The sequence below is a fragment of the Helicoverpa zea genome, chromosome 1, assembly GCF_022581195.2.
Source record: "Helicoverpa zea isolate HzStark_Cry1AcR chromosome 1, ilHelZeax1.1, whole genome shotgun sequence".
Lineage (NCBI taxonomy): Eukaryota > Metazoa > Arthropoda > Insecta > Lepidoptera > Noctuidae > Helicoverpa > Helicoverpa zea.
In genome coordinates, this window is record NC_061452.1 from 1,045,892 (window position 1) to 1,071,046 (window position 25,155).

A 25,155-nucleotide genomic window follows, 5' to 3' on the forward strand; every position below is an offset into this window, starting at 1 on the left:
TCCAACTATCAATTGTCTGGACTACATCATTGACATGTTAAGGAATATCAACCAAGTAAAATCATTTTATCAGATTAGACTAGACATCTTCAGTTTATGAACGTCAAAAAAGGAAAAATAACAAACTGAAATTCGCCCGGCCTTGTTAAGTTTTTTCTAGGAACAAGAACTGGCGTAATATACCCAGCAATGATTTACGTAATTTATTAGGTAATCTGAGTGATTAAAAATAGTAACTGATGAACCTGTCCTTCAACATATGTAATAAAAAAACTAGCTTTGAAATTGTATCAGAAATGCATGTGAAATTAGGCAGTCACCATTTCTTCTTCCTTCTTCCTGCCGTGTTCCCAAGTTATTTGGGGTCGGCGCAAAATGTTTCTTTCTTGACCTATTCCTTGCATATTGCAAATTAACAGTTATAAAAGTTAATGAGAAGCTGTTTTAGCAAAAACAGGAATAGAACATTTTAAATTCTCAATTAAAACAGCTTCCAACACTCACCACTTAACCTCAGCAATAGGATTAGCCCTAACATTAGCGATGAAGGTGGTCTCCTCATAGGGCACAGCGGTGACGTCCTTCAGCCCCTCGATCTCGGGCCGCAGCAGGATGTCGAGCCGGGCGGAACTCTCGCCCACGCCGTACTTGTTCTTAGCTACGATGGTGTACTCCCCGGTGTCTGTGTGACGACCTGGGTAACGAAAAATATTTATAGTTAGTATAATTATTTAATAACAAATAGTCACATAGATAAATGAAAATTAGGTAGGCGGCTAGCATAGCAAAAAATCTTTAATTTTTTAATAACAAAATGATCCCATTATTAATACAAATGTCGATGTTATAAGAATGTTGTGAAATACTTTCGAAATCACTGAATTTGCTTAAAAAAAATCCTTTCTATGTTGAAGTCGGTTTCCAGTCTAACTGCATGCAGGAAAGAGTGTCATAGGCAAAATCTTTCTCGTGAAAAATAAGATGAATAAAACTAAAACTGAATAAAATGAAATAAAACTTTGTCAACTATGTACAACAGTAGTATAGATAGTTCAACTCAGATTTGCGCGCGGCCCTATGTGTGCGTCGGCTTGTAAATATACAACTTTCATTCGTGTGACAGTGACGTCGTCCGAGCATGACGTGTTCTTATCGCTTTTTGTTATGGGTACAGTCGTTTACGAAAATGTCTAGTTCTTCACGGAGAAAATGTTTAAGGAGTCAGGTAGCGTTTCAAAAAATGAAACAACATTCAAAACTTTTTATTATTACATTTTACAGTTTTTCATTATTTTCTCATAAGTTTTTTCAAATTGACGTTGACAGTATCTAAGAAATAAATGAGGTGAAATATCTAAGATGAATTAAATACTCCTTACATATTTTCTAGATCTCGGGGTACGCGGACAATAAATAAAAGTGTGGACTAAGAATGTAAAAAGACGTATAATCTAGTATAATAATGTAAACAAAATGTGTGGGGAATTTTAAAAAATAATATTGCTTCGCATAATGTCGACCAAAATAAGACGGAAATAATGAAACTCATAAATGAACGTTTAAGTCATATTGATGAAGGGATGTTGGGTAATACTTGTCGACATGTACAAAAGAAAAAAGAAAAATACTATAGACATTTTGACATGGAGTCAAAATTTATAATTTACCTCGGTGAGAGTAGCGAATCCGAAAATTCATCATTTGATTTTTCAAGTAGCGATTCAGAATCATTATAAATAAATAAACATTAAATTACGTAATAACTGTTTTTCTTTAAACAGCCGTAACCCCTAAATAACTGTATTTGTACCCGACTGTACCTCTTGTCACGCACACAAAGTCACTGTGTATGTACAAGGGTTACCCACACATAAGGCCGCGCGCAAGACTGAGTTGAACTTACTATAAAATACTATGACATACCGGTAGGAATTTGCAAAGTGAAAGTGCACTCCTTCAATCCATGATCCAGATCCTTAGTATCAGCCGAAGTGATGATGTTGGCGCTAGGAGTGAGCTCGTTGCCGTTCAGCAGCCAGGACACGTGCGGCTGAGGATCAGCCGTGCAGACTGCTTGCATGGTCACTGGTTCTTTCTGCATCACGCGTTGAGCTTCCAATGGCGTCGTGAATTTGGGCTTGCGGAGCTCAGATTCGGCTGTTGACGTATAAATAATCATGAACTGTTGTAGGTTACGAAATTGACAAAATATTGATGAAATCATAAATATAGAATAGTAGGTAGATAGATCGGCAATCGAGTGATTTTTAGTCAAGCCGAAAATGAAATAGGTACATCAGGTGAGTGACTTTTTCATGCCTGAGGAAATGTGTGCTGGTTTCTTTCTACTTAAAAATCAGTATTTACGGTGATTTTCATTTTAATCATGAAAAATCAAAAATATTTTTCAAAATATCTGAAATTCTGTTGTTACGATAGACGTTTTGAAACATGCCACATATACGAGTCTCTACGTATTGCCGATCTATCAGAAGGTAGTGAGATTCTAAATGTATGGGTGAAATAGAATTACTTACGCGACACTGACAACTCAGCAGTCTGCACTTGCTTTCCAAGATTATTGACGATCTCACACTGCCATTTGCCAGCATCCTTCATCTGAACGGCATCGATCTCCAGCTTGAAGAGATCTCCATCATTGGTGATGTGGACCCTGCCGCAGGGTTTAACTTCCTTGCCATCATGGAGCCAACGGATGGTCGGTTTTGGAGTACCGGAGACTTCTACTGAGTAGACTAGAGGGAGGGACTCGTACGCATGTCCGTCTTTCATACCGCTACCTTTGACTGTGGGTGGTGCTGTAAGATTGAAGGTGTCGTGTCAGATATAGGTACTGGCTTTGGTCGGGTTGAAGGAACATCAGCCCGACCAGGTGTGAAGGATAGCGAAGCAATAGGCCGGGAGAATAACAGAAAAGGAGTAACAATTTCGATTGAAGTACAGTTTTGATTGGAAGTTCTTGATTTGAAAAACAATTTAGGTAAGGTGGACTATAAAAAAAGTGGATAGAAATTTCATATTTTGCCAATAGTTACACCATTGATAAGTTTGTTTTAGTACGCTTTAGCGGTAGGCCGAAAGATGCAGGAATGCGATAGTGGAAGAATTTTGAAACGAATCAAATGATGTAACTTCACATTTTCTATGTACAGAAGAATAGTTCAGAAAATTGACATCACATTCTTAAGCCTAGTATTGAGGAAGCCCGTTTAAAGAAAATGTGTATGTACATAGTATATTTCGAATAATTTTGCAGTATATACAGCAGTTAAATATTTTACCTGACCATACATAAGGGTACTCACAGCTGCTCCTCCTATATACCTATTTATAAATGAGTATTCTAGAGTTTCTGTGCTTTGTGTTTGTATACTTACCATTATAGATCGTGTAGCTTATACAATAAGGACCATAATTGCATACAGCGTAAGTAGCATGCAAGCGATGCACTACATTTAAAATATATTTCGCTTACCTTGATGATATGATGATATTTTTGATCGGACTAGTACCTCTGCCGCACCGAGCCCCAAGTATTAGTATGCCAGAAGGGAATGTTATTACGCATGCGTGCTAAAACAAACATACGACAGCATTAGTCAAATGTGGAGAGACATTTAGAGGACAATTAAATGGAGACAATCTGCCATTTTCTTAAGAAGGTGAAAAGATTGAAGAAATCATCAGTTCAGGTTTAGTTTGCAGTTACGAAGAAAATGACAGATTAAATGGAATCAACATCAGCAATTTCCGATTTCGGATTCAAAGCGTTTACTTTCATGTTATTCTCCCCTGACATACAGTGCGTAGCGTTACATCATCAAATATCAGCCTCTGTCGTACAACGTCCCCTTTTGTTTAATATTTTGATATAACATTTACCTTTTTCGTCTTCCACATTTAGAATATCATCTAGTATGCTCCTTTGTCTCTGGCTTCGTTTCAGAAGGGCTTCGATCTCGTCATCCTCCTCCTCTTCTAGTATAACTAACTTACTATCATTCTTCCTCTTTCTCTCAACCGTCGTTTCAGTTACATCTTTTGTAATGTTATCATAATTTTTCACGGGGCTTAACACTAATTCTTCTATAATCCTATTCTTAACGTTATCAATTTTCTTATCGACAGATTTGTACTCGTTTTCGTCGAATTCCTTCGATATGTGTATAAGTTTTTCTGTGATGTCGTTCTCGAATATCTTTTGCGACTTCTCTCTTACTATGAGTGATTCTTCCTCGTCTTCGCCTATGATGTAATCTTCTTTGAAAGAAGATGAGCGAACGTACGAGTCTTTGCTGAACACTTTTCTAGTTTCGTCAATATCGAATATGGATTTGGAAAGGTCTTCGATGGATATTTCTCTGGACAGCGGTTCGTTTTGCCAGCTCATCTCGTCTTCGGAGACGGACATGATGGACACCGTGCGGTTTGCCCCTTGTCTGCCGCACCTCGATGCTGTGTCGGCCTCTGAGTCTGTTGTCGGCTCTTCGATTATACCATAAGTGCCCCTCCGTATATGATCAGGTATGCTATAATGCCCCATCTCAGTCAAGAAATAACTATGGCTAGCTATTTCTTCGACTTCCAGTGAAGTCGTATGGGGTTTGTTTGGCTGTATTACCCGCCTGCCTCCGAAAAAGTCATCGTCATCATAATAAAGTGATGTTGACGTCATTTTGTGTAAAGTGTGCGTTTCCGCTGGACCTACCAGTTAAAATAGTATTATGTTGATTTTAGGTAATATAAAGGTTTATAAGGGATCATTAGATAGATGAAACTAATGCGTTATTGATAACTTTGGTTTAAAGTTGTACTTCAAGCAATCTCGTTTAATGACAGTAAGTTAGTTGATGATTGATGGATTTTAGAATTGGGAAGACAAGGTAGAAAGCTGCGTACTGACCTGAGACAATAGCGCCATGAGACCGAGTGCTGCTGACTTTAGACATAATAATAGCCCCGTCCTCGCCTGTCTTGAATGTAGTAACAGTTTGAAAAACTCGGCCTAAACATAACAAATCACACTTGGGTTGTTAAAAACACAATGTTAAAAGCATGCATAGTTGTGCGCGAAAACATGAAATTCTCGCATACTAAAAGCTGTTTGCTGAATCGAAGAGAGAAAGCGTCGAAGCGTGTAATGTTTATACCTTCAGTTTCAGCACTTAACGGTTCTTCCACAGACTGTTTTTTAACCGATTTACGTTTGGGTGATTTGATCTCTTCAGCGATAGGCACCTCTTCGATAACCTCAGGTTTGGTTGTACTCTTCTCTCCAGCCTCCTTCTTAGTAACGACCTCCTCTATGACAGGTTTCTTATTTTGTTCGTTATGGTTTTCGTCCCAGAATGACTTCTCTTCGGCCGTTTCGGGTTCAGAGAAGGATTTTTTGCCTGTGTCAGTGGGTGTTGAATCAATTTCCTCAATAGTTGGTTTGCTTGGTTTGTCTTCAACATCGTCCCAGAATGACTTTTCTTCCGCCACCTCGGGTTCAGTGACAGACTTCCTGGCTTTGCTTGGGAGTGGAGTGTCAGGCTCTTCAACAATAGGTTGTTTAGTTTTTTGATCGTCAGCGTCATCCCAGAAAGACTTCTCCTCTGCCACCTCTGGTTCAGTAATAGATTTCTTTGCTTTGGCTGGTTTAGAGTCAACTTCTTCAATCGTGGGCTTTTTGGATTTCTGGTCATCATCAGCGTCATCCCAGAAGGACTTTTCTTCAGCGACTTCAGGCTCAGTTATCGACTTCTTAGCTGCGCGGGGCGATGGCTTATCAACATCGTCAATACTTGTTTTCTTAGCTTTACCATCTTCTTCATCATCCCATATAGATTTCTCCTCGACTGTTTCCGCCTTGGCTAACTTAGCGGACTTTTTCTTCCCGGAATCTACGTCATCTTCTATTGCTTTCTTCGCCTTTTTGCTTTCGTCATCAACTTCACTCTCTACAATAGCTTCCTTATTCAACGTCGAATGAATCTCTCGCGCTATTGAACACAATGAAAAAATGGTAACAATAAAATATGGATTATTAAAATGGGCAAATGTATCAAATTATAGACGTCACAAATGGTAAGTGAAGGTTTGTGCAGGACACAGTGCATCGATGGTCGTGAGTGGCTACGTCAGCATTCCAGTCTATTGAATGCTTCAGTGTTTAATTTCCATATCCTAATGGTCGGTATCTAGGGACACCAAAAAACAAAACTAACGTGCGAGTATGGTAGTATCTAGGGTTCAATATCACTACTACGTTAATGCAAACTACTTTACCCGTATTTGTCTTTCCATCGAAGTGCCAATTCTGTCGTTTCTTGACAGATTCTTATTCGACGGGTTTCTTGGGGCTTACCGTATGCATGTGTAGTGTGTGTGTGTGTGTGTGTGTGTGTGTCAGTGTGTGTAGTATTGTGTAGTGTTTGCTGGAACTCGTACTCGTGATCAAACCATACGTGTGTGCTTTCAGTTGAAGTGCTGATATTCAACCTCATATTTTGTGCACAAAAATATAAATTCAAAGTGAAATTTTGTGATTCGTTCTCAAATGATGACGTTCAAAAATGGACCCTACGGCTTGTACGAACGATGTGTATTTGTATGTTGGTGAATACTTACTATGTATGGTGACCGTGCTCTTAGAAGAGACACTACCAAACTCGTTTTCAGCTGTCACTTCGTAGTCACCGCCGTCCTCTTCCTTTACCAGAGTCACTGTGAGGTGATAGTTCTCCAATCTGTTGTAAGATGAACAAATGTTAATGTAATCAGTATTCATGATTCTTCATATACGTAATGTTACTTTCCAAAACCCGTTGTCCTACAATAACAAATTGAAAAAAACTAGTCTAAACCTATATGTTTTATTCTAGCTGTTCCTCTTAGTTGACGAATAATTCGGGGGTATTTTTGAACCTCATCTCACCTCTTAGTGTCCCTTTCGATCTTAATCCTGGCGTCAGTGGTGACCTCCTTGCCGTCCTTGTACCACTTGACCTTGGGCTCGGGGCAGCCTTCCACTTCCACGTCCAGCTTCAGAGTCTGGCCAGCGTCCACCGTCATGTCGATTAAGCTCTTGGTGAAACGGGGCTTCCCTGGAATTTACGAAATTGGAGTTAAGTAAACGTAAACGATATTAAAGATTAAGGCTTAATCAATGTGGATTGGTTTTGTCATTAACAGAAGGAGTCCTTCCCGTCCCACTAATAGGAAACATTTTAATGGCCTAGGCAAAATTTGTCTCTTGCCGTTACCTAGACGCATTCAATATTGGCTTGGATCGTTCCTTATTCAGTATTACGGATACAGTTTTTGTAAATTTCGATAGCGGTTAGTAACTTAATTCTGAACTGAAGCCTGCGCATGTAGCCCATACTCGTCCCCTGGCTGGTATAACATTGGTTTCTGCGCAGCAATTCACACAATATTCAGTGACTACAAAAAGTTTGGCGTGAACCAAGGTAAACTACTTACTGTTAACAGTAAACGTAGCAGAGCAGGAGTCCTCCCCCAGCACGTTGGAGACGCGGCAGGAGTAGTTCCCGGAGTACTCGGCGGACACCTCCTTGAGGATGAGCTTGTGCGTGTTGCCGCTGTCCACGCGAGTGAACACTGACTTCTTCTCTGTTATCTCCACGTCGCCTAGGTACCTGGAGATTGAGGGAAACATTGACAGAATGTTTGTGAATGTCGAAATGTTTGATACAGACCATTTTTGTTATTTAAACATTTGGATACGGTGTTTATTCCGATTTTTTCGATAAATAAATAAGAAATGTAATCCTAATGTAATCCCAATCCCAATCATATTTTATTCATATCATTTTATAATGTTAATTAATCAGGTGGAATATATAAAATGTCACAATTATGGACCCTGATGGAATTGTAAGATAGTATGTAGAAAAGAGGGCGGTTTTCTATTTTATGTAAAACAGTACCTATAATACTTTCTATTGAAGTCTGTGGATTTTTGACCATAGTTTTAAGCAAATATATTAACATTGCCACTGGGGCAAAGTTTCCTGAATTAATTCTACTTACTCGCCAATTTTTGTGACTACTGAACTTACCATTTGACAGTGGGTTCCGGGAAGGCTTCGACGGCGACAGTGAACTCGACGTTCTTGTCGCCCTCGCTAGCGGACTGGTCGGAGAGGCGCTGCGTGAACTGCGGGCCGGACTTCACGCTCAGCACGCACGAGTCGGACGTGCTGCCGTGGATGTTGCGGATCTGGGGAATGGTGATAAAAATTAACGAATTCAATTTTTAAATTCACAGTGTCTATGTATTGAAAATACAATGCTCATTATATTATGTTCAAAGAACCACCTTGATTCATTTATATCCAACTAATATTTTAAATGCCTGCGTGGATGTAGTTCCCTGAAAGACGGGGCAGACTACTGGTGGAAGGCAATCCCTTCTAAGCTACTGTGGTAACATTGTATAGCACTACCTAAAAAATATTTTCAAAGTCATTGTAAACATCATATAAAGTCCTTTTTAAGTCAAAGAACATTATTTTTTATTTTGCTTTGAAAGCCAATTTTGATAGTTTAATATAGCCAAATAACTCTCTATAGAGGTATATCTGCCGGGGCTGCGGGATTGTTCGCGCAAGTTACCGCGGCCCTGGGGCACCGCTGCTAACCCACAGCGGGAGGGGTCATAAATTGATGATTTTTGACGTCGTTAAAAAAAGGGGGTAAATAAGGCTTACCTCGCAGGAGTACTCCCCGGCGTCGGCGCGGGCTGCTGACGTGATGACGAGCGAGTGTGCCGCGCCGGACGACGAGATCTTCACTGTTGAAGACTCTGTTAGCTCCACTTTGTTCTTGAACCTGGATCAATATACATCCGTTTGTTATTTGCATTGTATAATTTGTAGCACTAACTAATGTATTTAGATATAGTGAGCATAGCAATAATTAAAAGGATGTATATAAGAGAATACATAAAGAAGTACATAAGGAAGTGTATAAGGAAGTATATAAGAGAATACATAAGGATGTACATAAGGAAGTACATAAGGAAGTATATAAGAGAATACATAAGGAAGTACATAAGGAAGTATATAAGAGAATACATAAGGAAGTACATAAGGGAATACATAAGGAAGTACATAAGGGAATACATAAGGAAGTACATAAGGAAGTGTATAAGGAAGTATATAAGAGAATACATAAGGAAGTACATAAGGGAATACATAAGGAAGTACATAAGGAAGTGTATAAGGAAGTATATAAGAGAATACATAAGGAAGTACATAAGGGAATACATAAGGAAGTACATAAGGAAGTGTATAAGGAAGTATATAAGAGAATACATAAGGAAGTACATAAGGAAATATATAAGAGAATACATAAGGAAGTACATAAGGAAGTATATAAAAGAATACATAAGGAAGTACATAAGGGAATACATAAGGGAGTACATAAGAGAATACATAAGGAAGTACATAAGAGAATACATAAGAAAGTACATAAGGAAGTACATAAGGGAATACATAAGGAAGTACATAAGGAAGTACATAAGAAAGTACATAAGGAAGTACATAAGGGAATACATAAGGAAGTACATAAGGGAATACATAAGGAAGTACATAAGGAAGTGTATAAGGAAGTACATAAGAGAATAAATAAGGAAGTACATAAGGGAATACATAAGGAAGTACATAAGATAATACATAAGGAAATATATAAGAGAATACATAAGGAAGTACATAAGGAAGTATATAAAAGAATACATAAGGAAGTACATAAGGGAATACATAAGGAAGTACATAAGAGAATACATAAGGAAGTACATAAGAGAATACATAAGAAAGTACATAAGGAAGTACATAAGGGAATACATAAGGAAGTACATAAGGAAGTACATAAGAAAGTACATGAGGAAGTACATAAGGGAATACATAAGGAAGTACATAAGGGAATACATAAGGAAGTACATAAGGAAGTGTATAAGGAAGTACATAAGAGAATACATAAGGAAGTACATAAGGAAGTACATAAGGGAATACATAAGGAAGTACATAAGAGAATACATAAGGAAGTACATAAGGAAGTACATAAGGGAATACATAGAGAAGTACATAGGGAAGTACATAAGGAAGTACATAAGGGAGTACATAAGGGAATACATAAGGAAGTACATAAGAGAATACATAAGGAAGTACGCAAGGGAGTACATAGGGAAGTATATAAGGGAGTACATAAGAGAATACATAAGGAAGTACGCAAGGGAGTACATAGGGAAGTATATAAGGGAGTACATAAGAGAATACATAAGGAAGATAAGGGAGTACATGGGGAAGTATATAAGGGAGTACATAAGAGAATACATAAGGAAGATAAGGGAGTACATGGGGAAGTATATAAGGGAAAACATAAGAGAAAACATAACGAAGTACGCCATGGAGTTGTATAAGGGAGTAAGTACATAAGGAAATGTGCAAAAGATAATTTTTAATTTTTAGAGCGATTAGTGCCTTAAAAATTAAACCTTGACTTTTATTCATTATTATTTTTTTTTATAGTTGTTAATTTTTAGGGTATTAGGATTTTTGTTCTGTGAAATATATGTAAATTAAAAATGAACCACGCAAAAAAATAAGTTGAAAGACTTGTGGATTATCTTTAGTAAAAATATTTTGTAAAAAAAAACCTCTGAATTCAAAACTTCTTTTTTAAGAAGTTGAAGAATTAAGAATCTCTTTCTTTTATAGGATTCATTCAGAAACACACACAGTAGGTATTGTTCCACTACTTACCAAGCGACAGTAGGTGCGGGCTCGGACTCGGTCTCGACCTTGAAGGTGACGGTCTCCTTCTCCTCGCAGACCTTGTTGCCGCCCATGGTCTTGGTGACCTTGGGCGGAGACGTCACGTGCCACTGCCAGAAGTCTGAACACTGGTTCACTTCGTTCCTGGAAGATTTTTTGTGAATTTTAGTTGGTTGGAATTTCTGAAAGATCTATTTTTGTTTGTAGAAAAAATAATAGTTTATATAATTTCAAAAAGAAATGAATTATATTTGACAAGTGGAAAAAATATATTAATATTCTTCGGTTGTAAAACCAAATCTCAACAAATATGTAGTTGCCAGATAGCACTAGACACCCATGATTTGAGTTTGAGACAGATTTTTTTACTTTTGACTATCCATATCCATACAAATCTGCCAAAAAATCAACTATACCGGGCGAAATACCATCGGTCTATTAGAAAGCCACATGTTTTTCAACAAGTTCTCTTATACTAGAGGTTACTTACTTTGCAACAACAGAATAAGACCCAGTATCGGTAAGCTTGGCGTCTTTAATGGTGATCTTGTACACCTCATCCGACTCCTTCACAATGAGGATGCGGTCAGAGCTCTTGAGTTCCACTCCATCCTTGTAGAATGTCACGTCGGGGGCCGGGGTGCCTTCGATCTCGATGGTGACGGTGTGAGTGGAGCTCACCTGGAAGTGAATAAGTTCTAGAGATAAGATTGCAATCGCAGAGTATGCTTAGAACTGCATGATTGATCGACACATCTTGACTCCTCATAAAAAAATACCCACAAAGCAATTTCTTAGGTAAGTTTTAGGAATGTTACTTTTGATAAGTCAGTTTTCTTTGCTTAGGGATAAATATCAATGACTGGCTATAAAAGATCGTGTCACTTCGTTTTTTTTTTGTAATTGTGAATCAAACAAGAAAGTACCTAAATTATTAGGGGAAGCTATGTGTACGTCTTATGTGATAGTGGCCCTTATTTGGACTATATATTCCAATTATATCAAGCCCCTCCTAGGTAGGTACTTCAAAATATTTATGTAGGTAGCACTTGTATCTTATATGCTTGTTTCTCCCTTACCATACACGTCTGATTCTCAATCTTCTTCTTGATCTTGGGAGCAGCTTTGACCACGAGATGCATGGTGGTGGAGTCTTCCCCGAGCTCGTTGCTGGCGGTCACGTGGTACTCGCCCGCGTCAGCTTGCGACACGTTCTTGATAACTAGGGACATGGTCTCTTCGTCCTCGTAGAGGAATCTGCGAAGGCGGGATTATGGTTAGTTTCTTGATGACATTTATTAAAGGATATCACACATTTGCAAATATCATATCTGTATACCTACATGATTGGCAAATAAATAATTATTATTCTTATTATTTTTCATTAGTTCTTTGTTTAATACAATGTGTGTAACAAAAAAATATATTATTCTGACACTACTTTTTTCACGTTAATGAGTGGGTGGGCTTTTTAATGATGGCCAATATTAAGATTCTTTAAATATAACAGACAGATGTGTTACTGGGTAGATTTTTACCCCACTTCAACTTCCCAGCAAAAACACGTAGGCAGTGGTCATGTAATTCTGACATTCGAAAAGTTCTGTTTGTCGGCCTACTTTGAATAAATGCTTATGGTTTTTTTTAAAGTTCCCTTCACATTTTTTACACGATTTGCAGCATCATTCACTTTAAGACGATCGAACTTTTAAAAATGTCAATGCTACTTACTTATGCCTGGTATCAGCTTCCACATCCTTGCCGTTGTGCTTGAAGACGACGGTGGGCTTGGGGAAGCCCTTGCAGGTCAGCTCCAGCATGGCGGAGGCGCCGGCCGACACGATCGCCTCGCGGTGCTCTATCACGAGGGTCGGCTTCTCTGGTTCACGGTGCAGCTCGTGGACCGCTCCTGGCGCAGAGAAATTAAGGATTATCATAAACAATAGGAAAAATAAAGATTTTATTGTACGGAATACAGAAACGAAGACGTATACAGAGAAGACGTGAAATTGAGATTCAAGTTATAAAGTTACATGAGGACATTGGTAAACTGTAGATAGACGATCTGGTTGTAGGCAGACTCATCGTTATCATCACCAGCCTTTTTATCGTCCCACTGCTGGGGACAGGCCTCCTCTCACACGGAAAAAGATTGAGCGTTGATCACCACGCTTATTCAATACGAGTTGGTGATTCAATAATAGCTTGAAAAAATACCCTTATATTTATTTTGTTGTTTCTTCTCAAGGTTCTTATCAATAAGGAAACATCGATGCTGTCTCCTATTCAATAACAAACAAAATACATTTATTATTCCCGAAATTAACTTCATAGGTAATCTGCAAGCTATAAAAATGTACCAACTTGAAAGATCACACAACTTACCTTGCACAGTAAGTTCAGCAGAGCAAGAGATGTTGCCGGTGCTAGTCTTGGCGACACAGGTGTAGATGCCCGCGTCTTCAGGTTTCACGTGCTGGAAGACCAGCGCTAGGGAGTCTTCATCATCGCCTAGGAGCACCTGCAGATCAAAGAAAATAAATTATCAGTTGACTGACAATGATGGACAGACGCTATCAAAACAATATAAGTAAAGGCATTTAAGGCAAAATTATATTTTTACAAACATAACGTCATATAGTTATTTGTTATACAAAAGTGCAACGCGTAACTTTTTATCCCATCACATGGAGGAAATGACCAAAATGCAAAAAAGAAAATGGCGCGCGCAAGGTAAATTAAAATGAAGTACCTATTAAAGTTTAATTATTTAAAAACTCAGTTTAAAATAAAATGAGGTTAAAAATCGATCTAAAAACAATAATAAAAATTACTTTATTTGTTGAATCTTTATTTTAAGTAGTAGTTTTTTCTTTTTATACGTATTTAAAAAAAGTCTTATCAAGATTGTCACAAATGGAGTATTGCACACGATGTTCTAAATTCAAATCACTTTGCCGCTCTAGAGGATCTGAGAATAAACACGGCTTTTGCACTCAGATATCGAAGTATAAGTACTCTTTTTAAGATGGTGTGATGAAAACAATATGTACCTTAAATCTTTCTTCAGGATCAAAGTTCTGTCCATCACGTTTCCACACGAAGGTGGGTTTCTCTCCTTTGGCCAGCAGACCCTCGCCACCTGGTGGCAGTTCACCGAAGATGTTCTTGTCATCTGAGAAAGTAAAAAAATATATTATGGTGTGTGGAATGTTCTGAAAAAGGTATCACATAGCATGACTTATGCCGATGTTCCCTTAGTTCTCTTAAAATAACTGTTTCCATTGAACATTGAACGTGAAAATTTCCAATAAACATTCGTTTTTAGGAAACTGACGGACGTGTCGTTTATAAATATAATACCAGAAATATATTCTTACAGGTATCCGACCTGTAGCCACCTGCTCTAAAATGATCAAGAATATACTGGATGCTTTCTCATCTGGATTTTATTAGAACGTTAAAAGAATGCTTTCAAAAATTACGCAAGCCACGTAAAGAATTTAAGTCAACAACAATTCAAAAGTATTACAAGTTCAGTCTAATTCTAGTAAACGATATTTATAGCGCAGTGATCCATAAACAACAGCTGGAAGATATCCAACTGCTTTTTAAATGTTACTCTATATTATTTATGGTCCACCACATACATTCTTCATGGATTAATAGGCTATTAATTAACACGTTGTAATTATTGACTCTATTATAAATAGGTATATTACAAATATAATAAAATGTGGCATTTATTTTGGAAACTAATTTTAGTGGGAAGATGGCAAAATTCCAGAGCATTACAAAATTTGATGAAATATTTAGCTTTGCCTTTCATCTATGTAGATGGTATTGAGTAAACAGTTGCTTTATTTATGCTTTTCTGTGGACAGACTGATAATATTTCAGATTCTATAACTCTAATAAAGATGCAACACAAAAGGCAGTAAAACGATACTGCCTAGTTGGACTCCGAATGACATTTCCATGTGTCGTTAGAGTAATGATTGCGTTGAAGTATCGATAAAATTTTACTGCCACTCAATCACCACCAATAATTTTCGTTTGCGTTAAACGTTCCTGTTATACCTACATTGCCTGAGTAAAAAGTCCTTATTAATAAAGCATTATCCAATTCTTCCTTCCCACTCAAGAATCGAATAATCTTTTATGTTTGTCAAACAGTAGCTATAGCCTCAGCGTAGACAGCAAAGACCGCAGCAGAGAGGGTTTTCAAAAGACACTCGAATGCAACTTTAACGTCATTGAAATAAAGGGCATATATGCTTGAACCCTATACCATTTTCACAAGAATCTGCCCAACTCACCAACAACAGTGACGGTGGCTTCCGAAGTGACTTCTCCGTAGATGTTCATAGCCTTGCAGGAGTACTTCCCGGCGTCAGAAGGCAGGACATCGGAGATGACCAGCTCGTAGCAGCCGCGGTCTGCACGAGTGCGGATGATCGACACGCGGTCTGATTCTGAAGTTGTCAGAATTTCTTTGTCGTCACGGTAGCTGGGGAAGGATGGTTCATTAGAAGTGATTGAAGATTGTTTGTGATGGTATAATATCAACTAACAGAGAATATAAAATAATGATGGCGTTAGGTCTCCATTACGACAATTAGTAATATTCGATACAGAAACTCTTCTCAAAAATTAAAGAGCTATTTTAAAGAAAATTTAATAGAACTGACTTGTTTTTCCAAAACATAATAATTATGAAAAGCGAACTGTCTTCTTGTTAGATATTATTTTTAACATACTACTCTAGAAACTTGGAACAAATATAAATTACACCATCTAGATATTAACGCAGTGTTCTTATTTACTTACAACTTGACCTCAGGATTGGGATCGCCCTTGACATTGACCATGAAGCGCAAGTACGTGTTCTCCATAATCTCAGTATCCTTCAGAGCCACGAGGAAGTAGGGCGCCTTCAGAGCATTCCTCTCCTTGCGCTCTTCAGGAGTCACTAGAATTTGTTCACGGGATTTTGGACATTAGAACATTGTATGAAACAAGCATTTGAGGCGGCTCAAACAATTTTGAAATGAAAATAATCAGAATTTCTTCCATAAGAATAGTTGAGTTAAATCATACCTCAAATATTATACACAGACATACACATATTGTAGAGGTATGTCTGTGGGCATATAGATAAAAATGCGGGTTATAATAATTGTGAGTAAAATAAACACGTGTACAACAATACTGAAATAAGTGCAAAATACAGGAAAATTATTTATAGAGGTATTTGATCAGATTCCAAACTACTTGTTATACGCTTTACAATGTCTTAATCGGTGATCGCGGTGAGCATGCATACAGTAACTCAAGGACAGATAATTCTTATTCCAATAATTAAAATAAAGAATATTTTAATTAAATTGATGATTGGGTTTGAATGAAAATGGTAGGTAATGGGGGGAAAAGCTATTTTAACTCATAGCTTTAGAGCGCAAGTTAACAATGTACCCGATGTTACTGTGAGACGCAAGCTTGTCCTACTACTTACACCACCATTTCCTTCAAACCCTCAAAAGAAACTGAAAATTCACTCACACTCCTGCACGACTAACTGAGCCGTGCAATGGGCATTTCCTTTCACATTTTCAGCAATAGCGGTATAGACTCCCGCGTCTTCCTCCCTGCAGTGCTTGAGTTCCAACTTGAAGCTGCCATCGTTCTCAATGGAGATGGAACAACGGTCCATGAGGCGGTCGCCCATGGGCTTGTTGTCCTTCAACCATTTGACCTTGACATCCTTGGCGTCGCGCAGAAGGCATTCGAAGACGGCGTTCTCGCCGGCTGGGGATTCAAAGCTTGGTTATGGGAGTTCGTACGGTTATGTTTATTTCGATGACTTTATAACAGGACTTTACAACAAAATTGCCCATTCAAAAATTCACTAGTAAAATTGAGTTTGATAAACATCCCAAAGTTAACCGTACGAACTCTTACATCGATAGAAAGGAAATAATGTATCGTTTACAAAGCGTTGTTAAAGTAATGCGTTGTGTAAGTTAGTGTTCTACAAGCGTTATGTACAAGCACTAATTGTGTGTCTACTGAGATGTGACGTGTCGTCCGGTGCAAGTACTTACGCTCAATGTTCTGGCCTTGTAAAGTCTTCTCGAAGACTGGCTTGCCATCTTGAGATTCAGATTTAGAAATGGACCTGGCAGTTTCATAGCCAGTGCTAACTGAGCCATTGGCTATAGATTTCTTAGAAGACCTGCTTTCGTAAGAGGAGCCTCCATTTTTGACTGTCTCATAGCTACTTTCGGACTTCGACGAAATGGATTCAATCTTGTCGCCGTCAATGCTGGCTTTGATGCTGTTTCTCTTAGAAGCATACTTAGAGGCGATGCTGTCAATCTTGCTCGTGGTATCTGACTCAATACCGTAGGTAGAGCTTTCGATCTTACTTTCGTATTTTGCTTCTAGACTTGCCTCGATCTTATCACTGTCTAAGCTAGACTTGATGCTATTTCTTTTAGAAGCGTACTTTGAAGCAATGCTGTCAATCTTGCTCGCTGAGTCGCCCTCAATAGCGTAAGCTGACCTTTCAGTTTTGCTTTCAATGTTAGATTCGATTCCATACTTAGATGCAATGCTGTCAAGCTTGCTGGCGGCATCGTATTCAGTACCATATTTCGATCCAGACTCAGACTTGCTTTCGTAGCTGGATTCTATTCCATATTTGGAGCCTCCTTCGGTTCTTGAAGAGTACTTAGACTCGTAGCGAGAAGAGGCGGTTCCTTCTAAGGCTCCACCTGACTCGTACTTGGAGGCTTCTAAACGCGATCCGCTTTCACGTCGCGAGTATGATGACGTCAGGCCGCTGCCGCTGTCGTATGTAGACGACGACTCGTAGCGACCCCCACTTGATAATGTTCGGCTGCTACTGGAGTACTCTGTGAAGTTAATGGGAGAATATTCATAGTCATTAAAGACCTAAGTGTGAGTTATATATACTAAGTATATTTGAAAATGTCTTACCTCCAGTGAGCCGCGAACTGCGGCTATACCTAGACATCTCGTCTTCAACGACTTCCTCTGCGGTTACAGTTTGACCGTTACCTACAACTTGTTGTTGAGATTCGACGCCAGTGGTACTGGCCTTTTGTTCTGTGCTCTCTTTACTTTCTTCTACTACAGATTGTTGGGTTTTAACTTCCTGTACATTAGACTGTTGAGACGCTACGACAGTTTCCTGAACTGTTTCTTTGACAGAAGTTTGTGTTTTAAGTTCAGAAACTGATTCTTGTTTACTAGATTGTTCAACGGACGATGTTTTCTCCGATGTGACTTCTTGTTTAGATTCTACACTAGATGCTTCAGTTTTAGATTGCTGAGCACTTGTTGATTTTTGAGCTGTGCTTTCAACTGTTGACTGTTCAGTAACTGATGATTTTTGAGCACTTGCTACTTTTATCTCTTGAGCCGATTGTTCAACAGTTGTACTTTGAACTGATGTTTGTTGTGAAGTTTGCACAGAAGTCGCTTGTGCAACTTTAACTTCTGATGCAGCCGCTACTACTGTAACTTGGCTGCTTTGCGCGGATTGTGAAGCTGACGCGGTTTTCTCAGTGACTTTCGAACTTTCTACGGTCACAGAAGATACAGTTTCCGAACCGCTTATGACTTCACTCTTTGCAGCGCTAACTGAGCTGACTTTAACAGATTCCTGTGCCTCGCTAACCGAAGATACTTCTGTTACTTCAGATTTGGAGATTTTAGTGGCTACCTCAGATTCTATCGACGCTTTTCTTTTAGTTTTGAGTTGTTGGGCTTCCTCAGTGGTTGCTACTTGAGTAGTAGTAGCTTCTACGCGAGAGCGTTTTTCTTTGGTATCTACTGCTTCTGCTTGAGTGACCTCAGCGTGATCTCTCTTCTTCTTTTTCTCTTCAGGTTCGGCTGGAGCCGCTTCTGCTGGTAGAAGCTGAAGGTCGTCTGCTGCGTGTTCGGCTAGCGCAACTGGAAGACGGACGAGTAAAAATTTCACTATACAAACCAAAATAAAGGAACTTTTGAAATCTAGAGCTATATAAGGCTGTTACTTACCGACGTCACTAGCGTGTTTTCTGATTTCCCCGAGCCAATTGTTCTTGACTTGCTCCTTATGTGCGGCAAGTGTTACAGCGAGCGGTGGATCCTTCTGGTAGAGTTGGAACTTAAGCGGTTCGGCAGGGTTTTCCTTGATTTCAACCTCCGGTAGCTGTGTGGAAAATGGAACAGGGTTACTTATTTATACTCATGAAAATAAAGCTTACTCAAATCGTCCAAAAATTCAGGTTCGGTACTTATTATATCACACACAAAACTTACAACTAAAAAGAAAAATATTCAAAATTGTACAAAATTAAAATATAAGACCCAAAATCGACGACATCTCGTGAGCTTGCCTAGCTTCAGAATAGCGAAACAAAATTAACACTTCAATGCCATCACAAGCCGCTATTTCAATGACACAATGTCAATGTCTTGTAGCAACAACATTTAATTTTCACTAACTGTGTAGATAAAATTGTCAAGATAAAGGATACTACATAATACTAGTACATTCCAGACGTAATTCTGGAATATATCCAAATGGTCAGTTTTTATTGACCTATTTTTGGAGTTGCATGACCGTGTGTTGGTGAATGGGGATATAGTTAGAATGAGTATGCCGTTTCCCGAGAAACAGCTGTGAACATTGCGCTTAATGGAAGGAAAATCTTATTGAACTTTCTGTCAGATTTGGGTGTAAGAAATAGTCTGTATAACAAAACAGTAAATAGCATTCATTCATTGACTCATTAACTCAAAGTCAAAGTCAAAGTCAAATCATTTATTTCACTTAGGCTTTCACAAGCACTTATGAACGTCAAAAAATATAAATAAAGTTGATTCTAGTTGATTCTAGTTGCCCATTCCAAAAGTAGCTTCCTATGGAGAAGAACGGGCAAGAAACTCCATGGTTACTCTTTTTAAAAATAATAGGTATTACAGTTTGTATGTATTGATACATACTATAATAACATGCGAAGATCATGTAGAATCACAATAGACAAAGAATATGAGAATAAATAATAATAAAAAAAGGTTAAAATGCTACATGGTGTTCACATTTACAACTCAAACTTGATCGAGGATTGATAATCAAAATTGATGTTTGAAACTGAAAGGACTGATTTTAGAAAAAAATAATACCAACCTTGACAATATCCTTCAGCACAAACACGGAGCGATCATCCGAGACCCTCTTGACTTTACAAACGAGGACTCTCGCCTTAAAGAGGAAGACGTATCTCTCTCTCGCCTTCCCTTCGGCGTCGGTGACGGTAAACCAGTCGTGGGTGAGCAGACGTCCAAGCTTGTAGATGTTACCGCGAAAGCCTTCGATGCTAGCGATGAATTTGTTGTCGGTAGCACGATTCGGAACGCTGAGGAAGAGTTCCAAGGCTTTCTGGAGGTCAGTGCAGTCTTCGCCTAGCCGTTTGGAGTATTTTACGAGTTCCTGTGAAATAAATAAATTAAGACAATGGAAACAAAACCATTTATCTTGCAGATGCCAAAACACCATTAATATAAAAGTGATTAGAGGATTTAGTAAATGTATGTAACAACCAACCTTAAGCAATAGCTGATAGTCGTTGATTCTTTGAATAGGAAGCTTTAGATGTTCGGCGATACCTTTGTCGTCCCTGAGGCTGTCTGCTAAATCCTATGAACAAAAATATGTTCATCAAAAACATTAAATAGGTCCGTGTTTTAAAACAATAAAATCCCAAAATAATCGTAACATTCTTCGGATCTATTAAAAAGCCACAACTTGGCGACATGGTAAAGAACAATAAAAACATCAAGATGCTTGCCAAAACAGCTTGTGCAGATCAACCAGACATAGTAAAACTAGTATTACTACAATAACATAGAAAATGTTCAAAAAAATTAACGTTAAAGGTGTCGAAGGCTTTTGATAGATCTAACACTAATGAATGACAAAATATTCACTTTAGTGGGTTCTGATTAATCATATGATGTAATAATTGACAACAATGCATAAGACCAAAATAATGATCCTAACCCTGAACATCTATAGTATGTAAACTGGGGTAAACAATCAGTCGAAGACGCTATAAACCAAACCAATAAACGAGATCATGTTATTTTAAGTCCACCATTCCATTTCTCCATGAATCTCGTGTTGACGATAAAATAGAAAAGTTTATTTTTAAACGTTCCCACCGCATGGCCTTGTGACGTCATCTAATGGGAAACATTAATAACGTTCTTCTGAATTGCAGTGGAACTGGAAGTGTTGATTTTTGAGGGTTTCGGTTTTTTGATCTCGAATGTAAAGTGCGTGAACTCCTACATTATATGTTAAGCTTTTCTTATTTACTTGGACAATTGCAACTATTTCATTGAAAAAGCTAATGTTTATTTAAGCGCCAATTTATCTGCAGAAATATATCAGTAAAAATGGTCTACAAATATGAGTATATTGGTAATTTGTTTTGAATTTGAAAATACCATGTCACGTTAATCCAGACACTATTCTTTTTTTATCCTAATTTATCTATTTATGAAATTAGTCAGCTGAACGTAGTTAAAAACGTCTTCTTTCCGTCCATTCTCAAAGAAATCTGTGACGCATCCATGATCCAATTAAATCACTTTATCGCCTACTATTAAAATATCAATCGTAGTACAAATATCAGCATTACGGCCGTCTGTTCCAATCGAACGTGCATAATTAATAGGAGACGCGTCTAAAACATTCGTCGGATGTCACACTAATTGCTCGTCGATGTTGGCACCAGCTCAACGCGAAGAATATTGACTCCGTGTTGCAACTGCTCCGGTAAACTGTTCGTTGCTAAGTTGTAAAACATTTCTATTGCTCAAAGATTTACGTTAAACGTTCCTATTGTTGCCTTTCTGTTGCATGTTTGTACGATCGTAGAAGACTAGTAGCCTGCCTGTTATTGTTCATCTCGTTGGTAGCTATGTTGCTATTAGTTAAATGTGTATAATAATTTAAAGAAGATACAAAAATTGCAATCAGGTGTTTACTTTCTGGCTCTATAGAAAGTTTTGACTTAAAAGTAGTTAGCAGATAGATCACAATGATCTCGACTCTAAATAGATAAAGTGTAATAGACAACACCATATCACATCACAGGTTAATTAGGAAAGCTGACCCCACCACCATGTGGGATAAATAGCTGGAAAGAGAGAGATATCACATCACAGGTGATTATTGGATTGCCAAACTTTAGTAAACACAATGAAGGCACTATTTCTCTGATTCACAAATTCAAGAGGCATTTTGAAATCGATTTGGCACACGTTGATTTCAAGTCTCTACAGTAGCTTCTATGTTATGTACCTATCTGATACAAATTCACTCACTTTGTAGGTTCATAAAGTGGATGAAATGCATGTTTCTGACAGATCAAAGCTTTTATAGTTATCGGCACAACTGCGCAGAAGTAATTTATTGGGTCCCTTTTGTGGTATGAAGTGAGGCGCGGGGGCGGGCTAAAGCGGTGATTGGCCCGCAGCGCATCGCATCATAGCCGTCACTCGGGATTGGTTCTTTCCTAGTAAATCACTTCTGCGCAAATGTAGGTCAGAGCTCAAGATTCGTGCCGATAACTATACAAAATAAGCAAGCGAGTTTATGAATCACATTTTACTTAAATTCTTCAATACCTATTAATAAAGTCATAATGAGCTGCACTTATAAATGAAAGTTACTCGCGCGTAAAGGAAATATTTTTACAGGCAAACCCTGATAAAAGATTGGAATATGTCGTTTTGATAATCGACACTAGAAAGTGTGTTTAAGTTTTCAAAACAGATTTAAGTATATTATAATACCAGTAGGTATGCATCTGACTCCGTGGTGAAGCAGATTTGCAAACAAATACTGGCTTCGTTGGAAATTATTGAAAATAAATCAAGCTTCGTAGAAGCTCTTTAACACACATTACATCGTAAATAGTAATTGGTATCTGACGTCAGTAACAAAAGTTAAGATCAATACAAACATTGTGCAATATTAATGCGAAAGATTAATATCATGAGTTGTTTTGAAGATAAATCCTAGGCTTTTATGGAAAAACAAGATGATATGTGCTACTCGCAGGTGTTCCATGGTTTCATAAAAATGTAAGGTAAATTAATATTAAGTATGCTACTTCTGCCACCGATTAGGATTAGGACCGATTAAGACAGTATATGATCGAATTACTTTGTTAATCTTCAGCAAATCGAAGAAATATTTGTCATGTTACAACAAAAAGAATTCAAACGTCTGAGAGTTTAACAAAGTTAACGATAGAAACAGAACAAGCAGCATACATGATCGAATGTAATTTAGTACACGAAACGCAGTCAAAATGAATTGAAAATTCAGTGTTACAAGTAATATTGGAACCGACAATATATCAAAACTGAGCACATACGTTACAACCAACTTATATTTACGACACCTTGACATAATAAGCTACCACTGCCCTGCTTCGCTAAAAGCGAAATATTTGCGCAATATTTGCTCACAAAAAATACAAGAATGAAAAGTTTTCATTTCAGTTAGTTTTGATCGGATTACAGAAGAAACTTGCGATTTGAAAATAAATATTTAGGTAACCAGTTCCGTTTTCAATTTTGCAGATGTTTTGATGAAGTTTTAAACTGCTTTTTTCAACAAATCAAGCCTTCTGAAATTAATCCCGATTTCGAGAATAAAATTTTTAAAAGGTCGTTGCCATTAGGCCGCAATAGGCCATTCAAACTAAAGTCAAATGTTTTTATTTCAAACTAGCCGTTTTCCCGCGGTTTCACTCGCGTCCCGTGGGAGCTACTGCCCGCACCGGGATAAAATATAGCCTATGTTCGCAAATAATATAGCTTTCTAATGGTGAAAGAATATTTAAAATCGGTCCAGTAGTTTTTGAGTTTATCCATTACAACCAAACAAACAAACAGAGTTTTCCTCTTTATAATATTAGTATAGATAGGCTTTTGCAGGCTCCTATGAAACGTCACACTGACACTAGTAGACACTTGTTCGACACTTGTTTCATTGTTCCAAAAAGCGGCTGAATACCAGTGTTTTACAAAGAGCGACTGCCTATGTGACCTCCTCAAACCAGTTACCCGGGCAACCCAATACCCCTTGGTTAAACTGGTGTCAGACTTACTGGCTTCTGACTACCCGTAACGACTGCCAAGGAAGTTCAATGACAGCCGGGGCCTACAGTTTAACGTGCCATCCGAAACACAATCATTGGTGTCCAAGATATACTTCGTAAGTACGTACAAACTTGGGAAAGTTGCATTGGTACTTGTCTGAACTGGAATCAAACCCACGCCCTTATACTTGAGAGGTTGGTTTTTTACCCACTAGGCCACCATGACTTTTTAATTCCGTTGATATTTTATACCAAATAATCATTTATAACTAGATTTCCCCCGGGGGCTTCGTCAGCGTCGAGTTCGGTTATATCGCGTTTCCACGAGAACTCTCAAAAGTCCGGGATAAAAACTATCCTATATTCTTTCTCAAGGTCAACTCTATCTCTGTACCAAATTTTATTAAAATCAGTTCAGTGGTTTAGATGTGAAAGCGTAACAGACAAACATACTTTCGCATTTATAATATTAGTAGGGATTGTTTATAGTCTTCGTCTTCCTCATACCAAGGGATTATTAGCTTGACAAACAACGCGGGCAGGTGGGTTGTTGTTATAGGTATAAGCATTCCTATTGTAAATAGACTGCATAATGATAATAACGTTTGGTTTGGTTGTCAATGAATATTTGGTATGTAGAACTAAAAGTACCCCGAATAATATCCTAAATATTATTCGGGGTACTTTTATGGCTCAAACTGCTTTAGGAATGGTATTTGGACCACCATGTTTCTTGGACAATGAAGATAAGCGAGCAGCAAGGGCAAAATATGAATGATTTTCACCTGAATCCGATAGTCAACCAAGTCTTCTCTCTACTCCATTTCAATGTTCAATTACAGATCTCTAACTAGGAGAGCAATCAAAATGAATTACAGGGGATTAACGTAAAATCTCGGTGTCGTAACCTCTATAAATAATTAGGGCAATGACTGTTTTACATTTGCGCCTGTTCATTGATCCACGCAAGCCATTATAAGCTTTATGCAAATGTTGTAAAGTTTACAATCGTGTTACTGCAATTTATATTGGAATAACAGTCTATGGAGTACATCCAAAGCCTACAAGAAAATCTAAAATATTTATTTTTTCTGCAAAATGTCTCGACTGTCTTTTATTTGATGCCTTCCATCAGTAGAACAATAATGTGATGCGAATAG

The 25,155-nt window shown here is 38.0% G+C and overlaps 1 protein-coding gene across 7 annotated transcripts in view; it reads right to left on the minus strand.

The window, feature by feature from the left end:
- Nucleotides 1-25,155, minus strand: part of LOC124633911 (obscurin) — a 121,077-nt gene that overhangs the window by 19,001 nt on the left and 76,921 nt on the right. For 3 of the 7 annotated variants that reach the window (XM_047169329.1, XM_047169323.1, XM_047169285.1), the window contains 25 exons: nt 20,422-20,514; nt 20,005-20,307; nt 18,870-19,023; nt 17,805-18,782; nt 16,907-17,719; nt 16,365-16,610; nt 15,633-15,774; nt 15,122-15,312; nt 13,856-13,977; nt 13,188-13,323; nt 12,534-12,711; nt 11,882-12,059; nt 11,293-11,483; nt 10,791-10,946; nt 8,739-8,859; nt 8,088-8,248; nt 7,489-7,664; nt 6,941-7,109; nt 6,634-6,752; nt 5,172-6,005; nt 4,925-5,026; nt 3,904-4,725; nt 2,538-2,819; nt 1,924-2,157; nt 505-694 (listed from right to left, as the gene is read on the minus strand). In XM_047169329.1, the coding sequence (XP_047025285.1) occupies nt 505-694; nt 1,924-2,157; nt 2,538-2,819; nt 3,904-4,725; nt 4,925-5,026; nt 5,172-6,005; nt 6,634-6,752; nt 6,941-7,109; nt 7,489-7,664; nt 8,088-8,248; nt 8,739-8,859; nt 10,791-10,946; nt 11,293-11,483; nt 11,882-12,059; nt 12,534-12,711; nt 13,188-13,323; nt 13,856-13,977; nt 15,122-15,312; nt 15,633-15,774; nt 16,365-16,610; nt 16,907-17,719; nt 17,805-18,782; nt 18,870-19,023; nt 20,005-20,307; nt 20,422-20,514 (7,091 nt within the window). The remainder of the gene's footprint in view (nt 1-504; nt 695-1,923; nt 2,158-2,537; nt 2,820-3,903; nt 4,726-4,924; nt 5,027-5,171; nt 6,006-6,633; nt 6,753-6,940; nt 7,110-7,488; nt 7,665-8,087; nt 8,249-8,738; nt 8,860-10,790; nt 10,947-11,292; nt 11,484-11,881; nt 12,060-12,533; nt 12,712-13,187; nt 13,324-13,855; nt 13,978-15,121; nt 15,313-15,632; nt 15,775-16,364; nt 16,611-16,906; nt 17,720-17,804; nt 18,783-18,869; nt 19,024-20,004; nt 20,308-20,421; nt 20,515-25,155) is intronic. The other 4 variants (XM_047169293.1, XM_047169298.1, XM_047169307.1 and 1 more) reach the window with 4 other exon arrangements.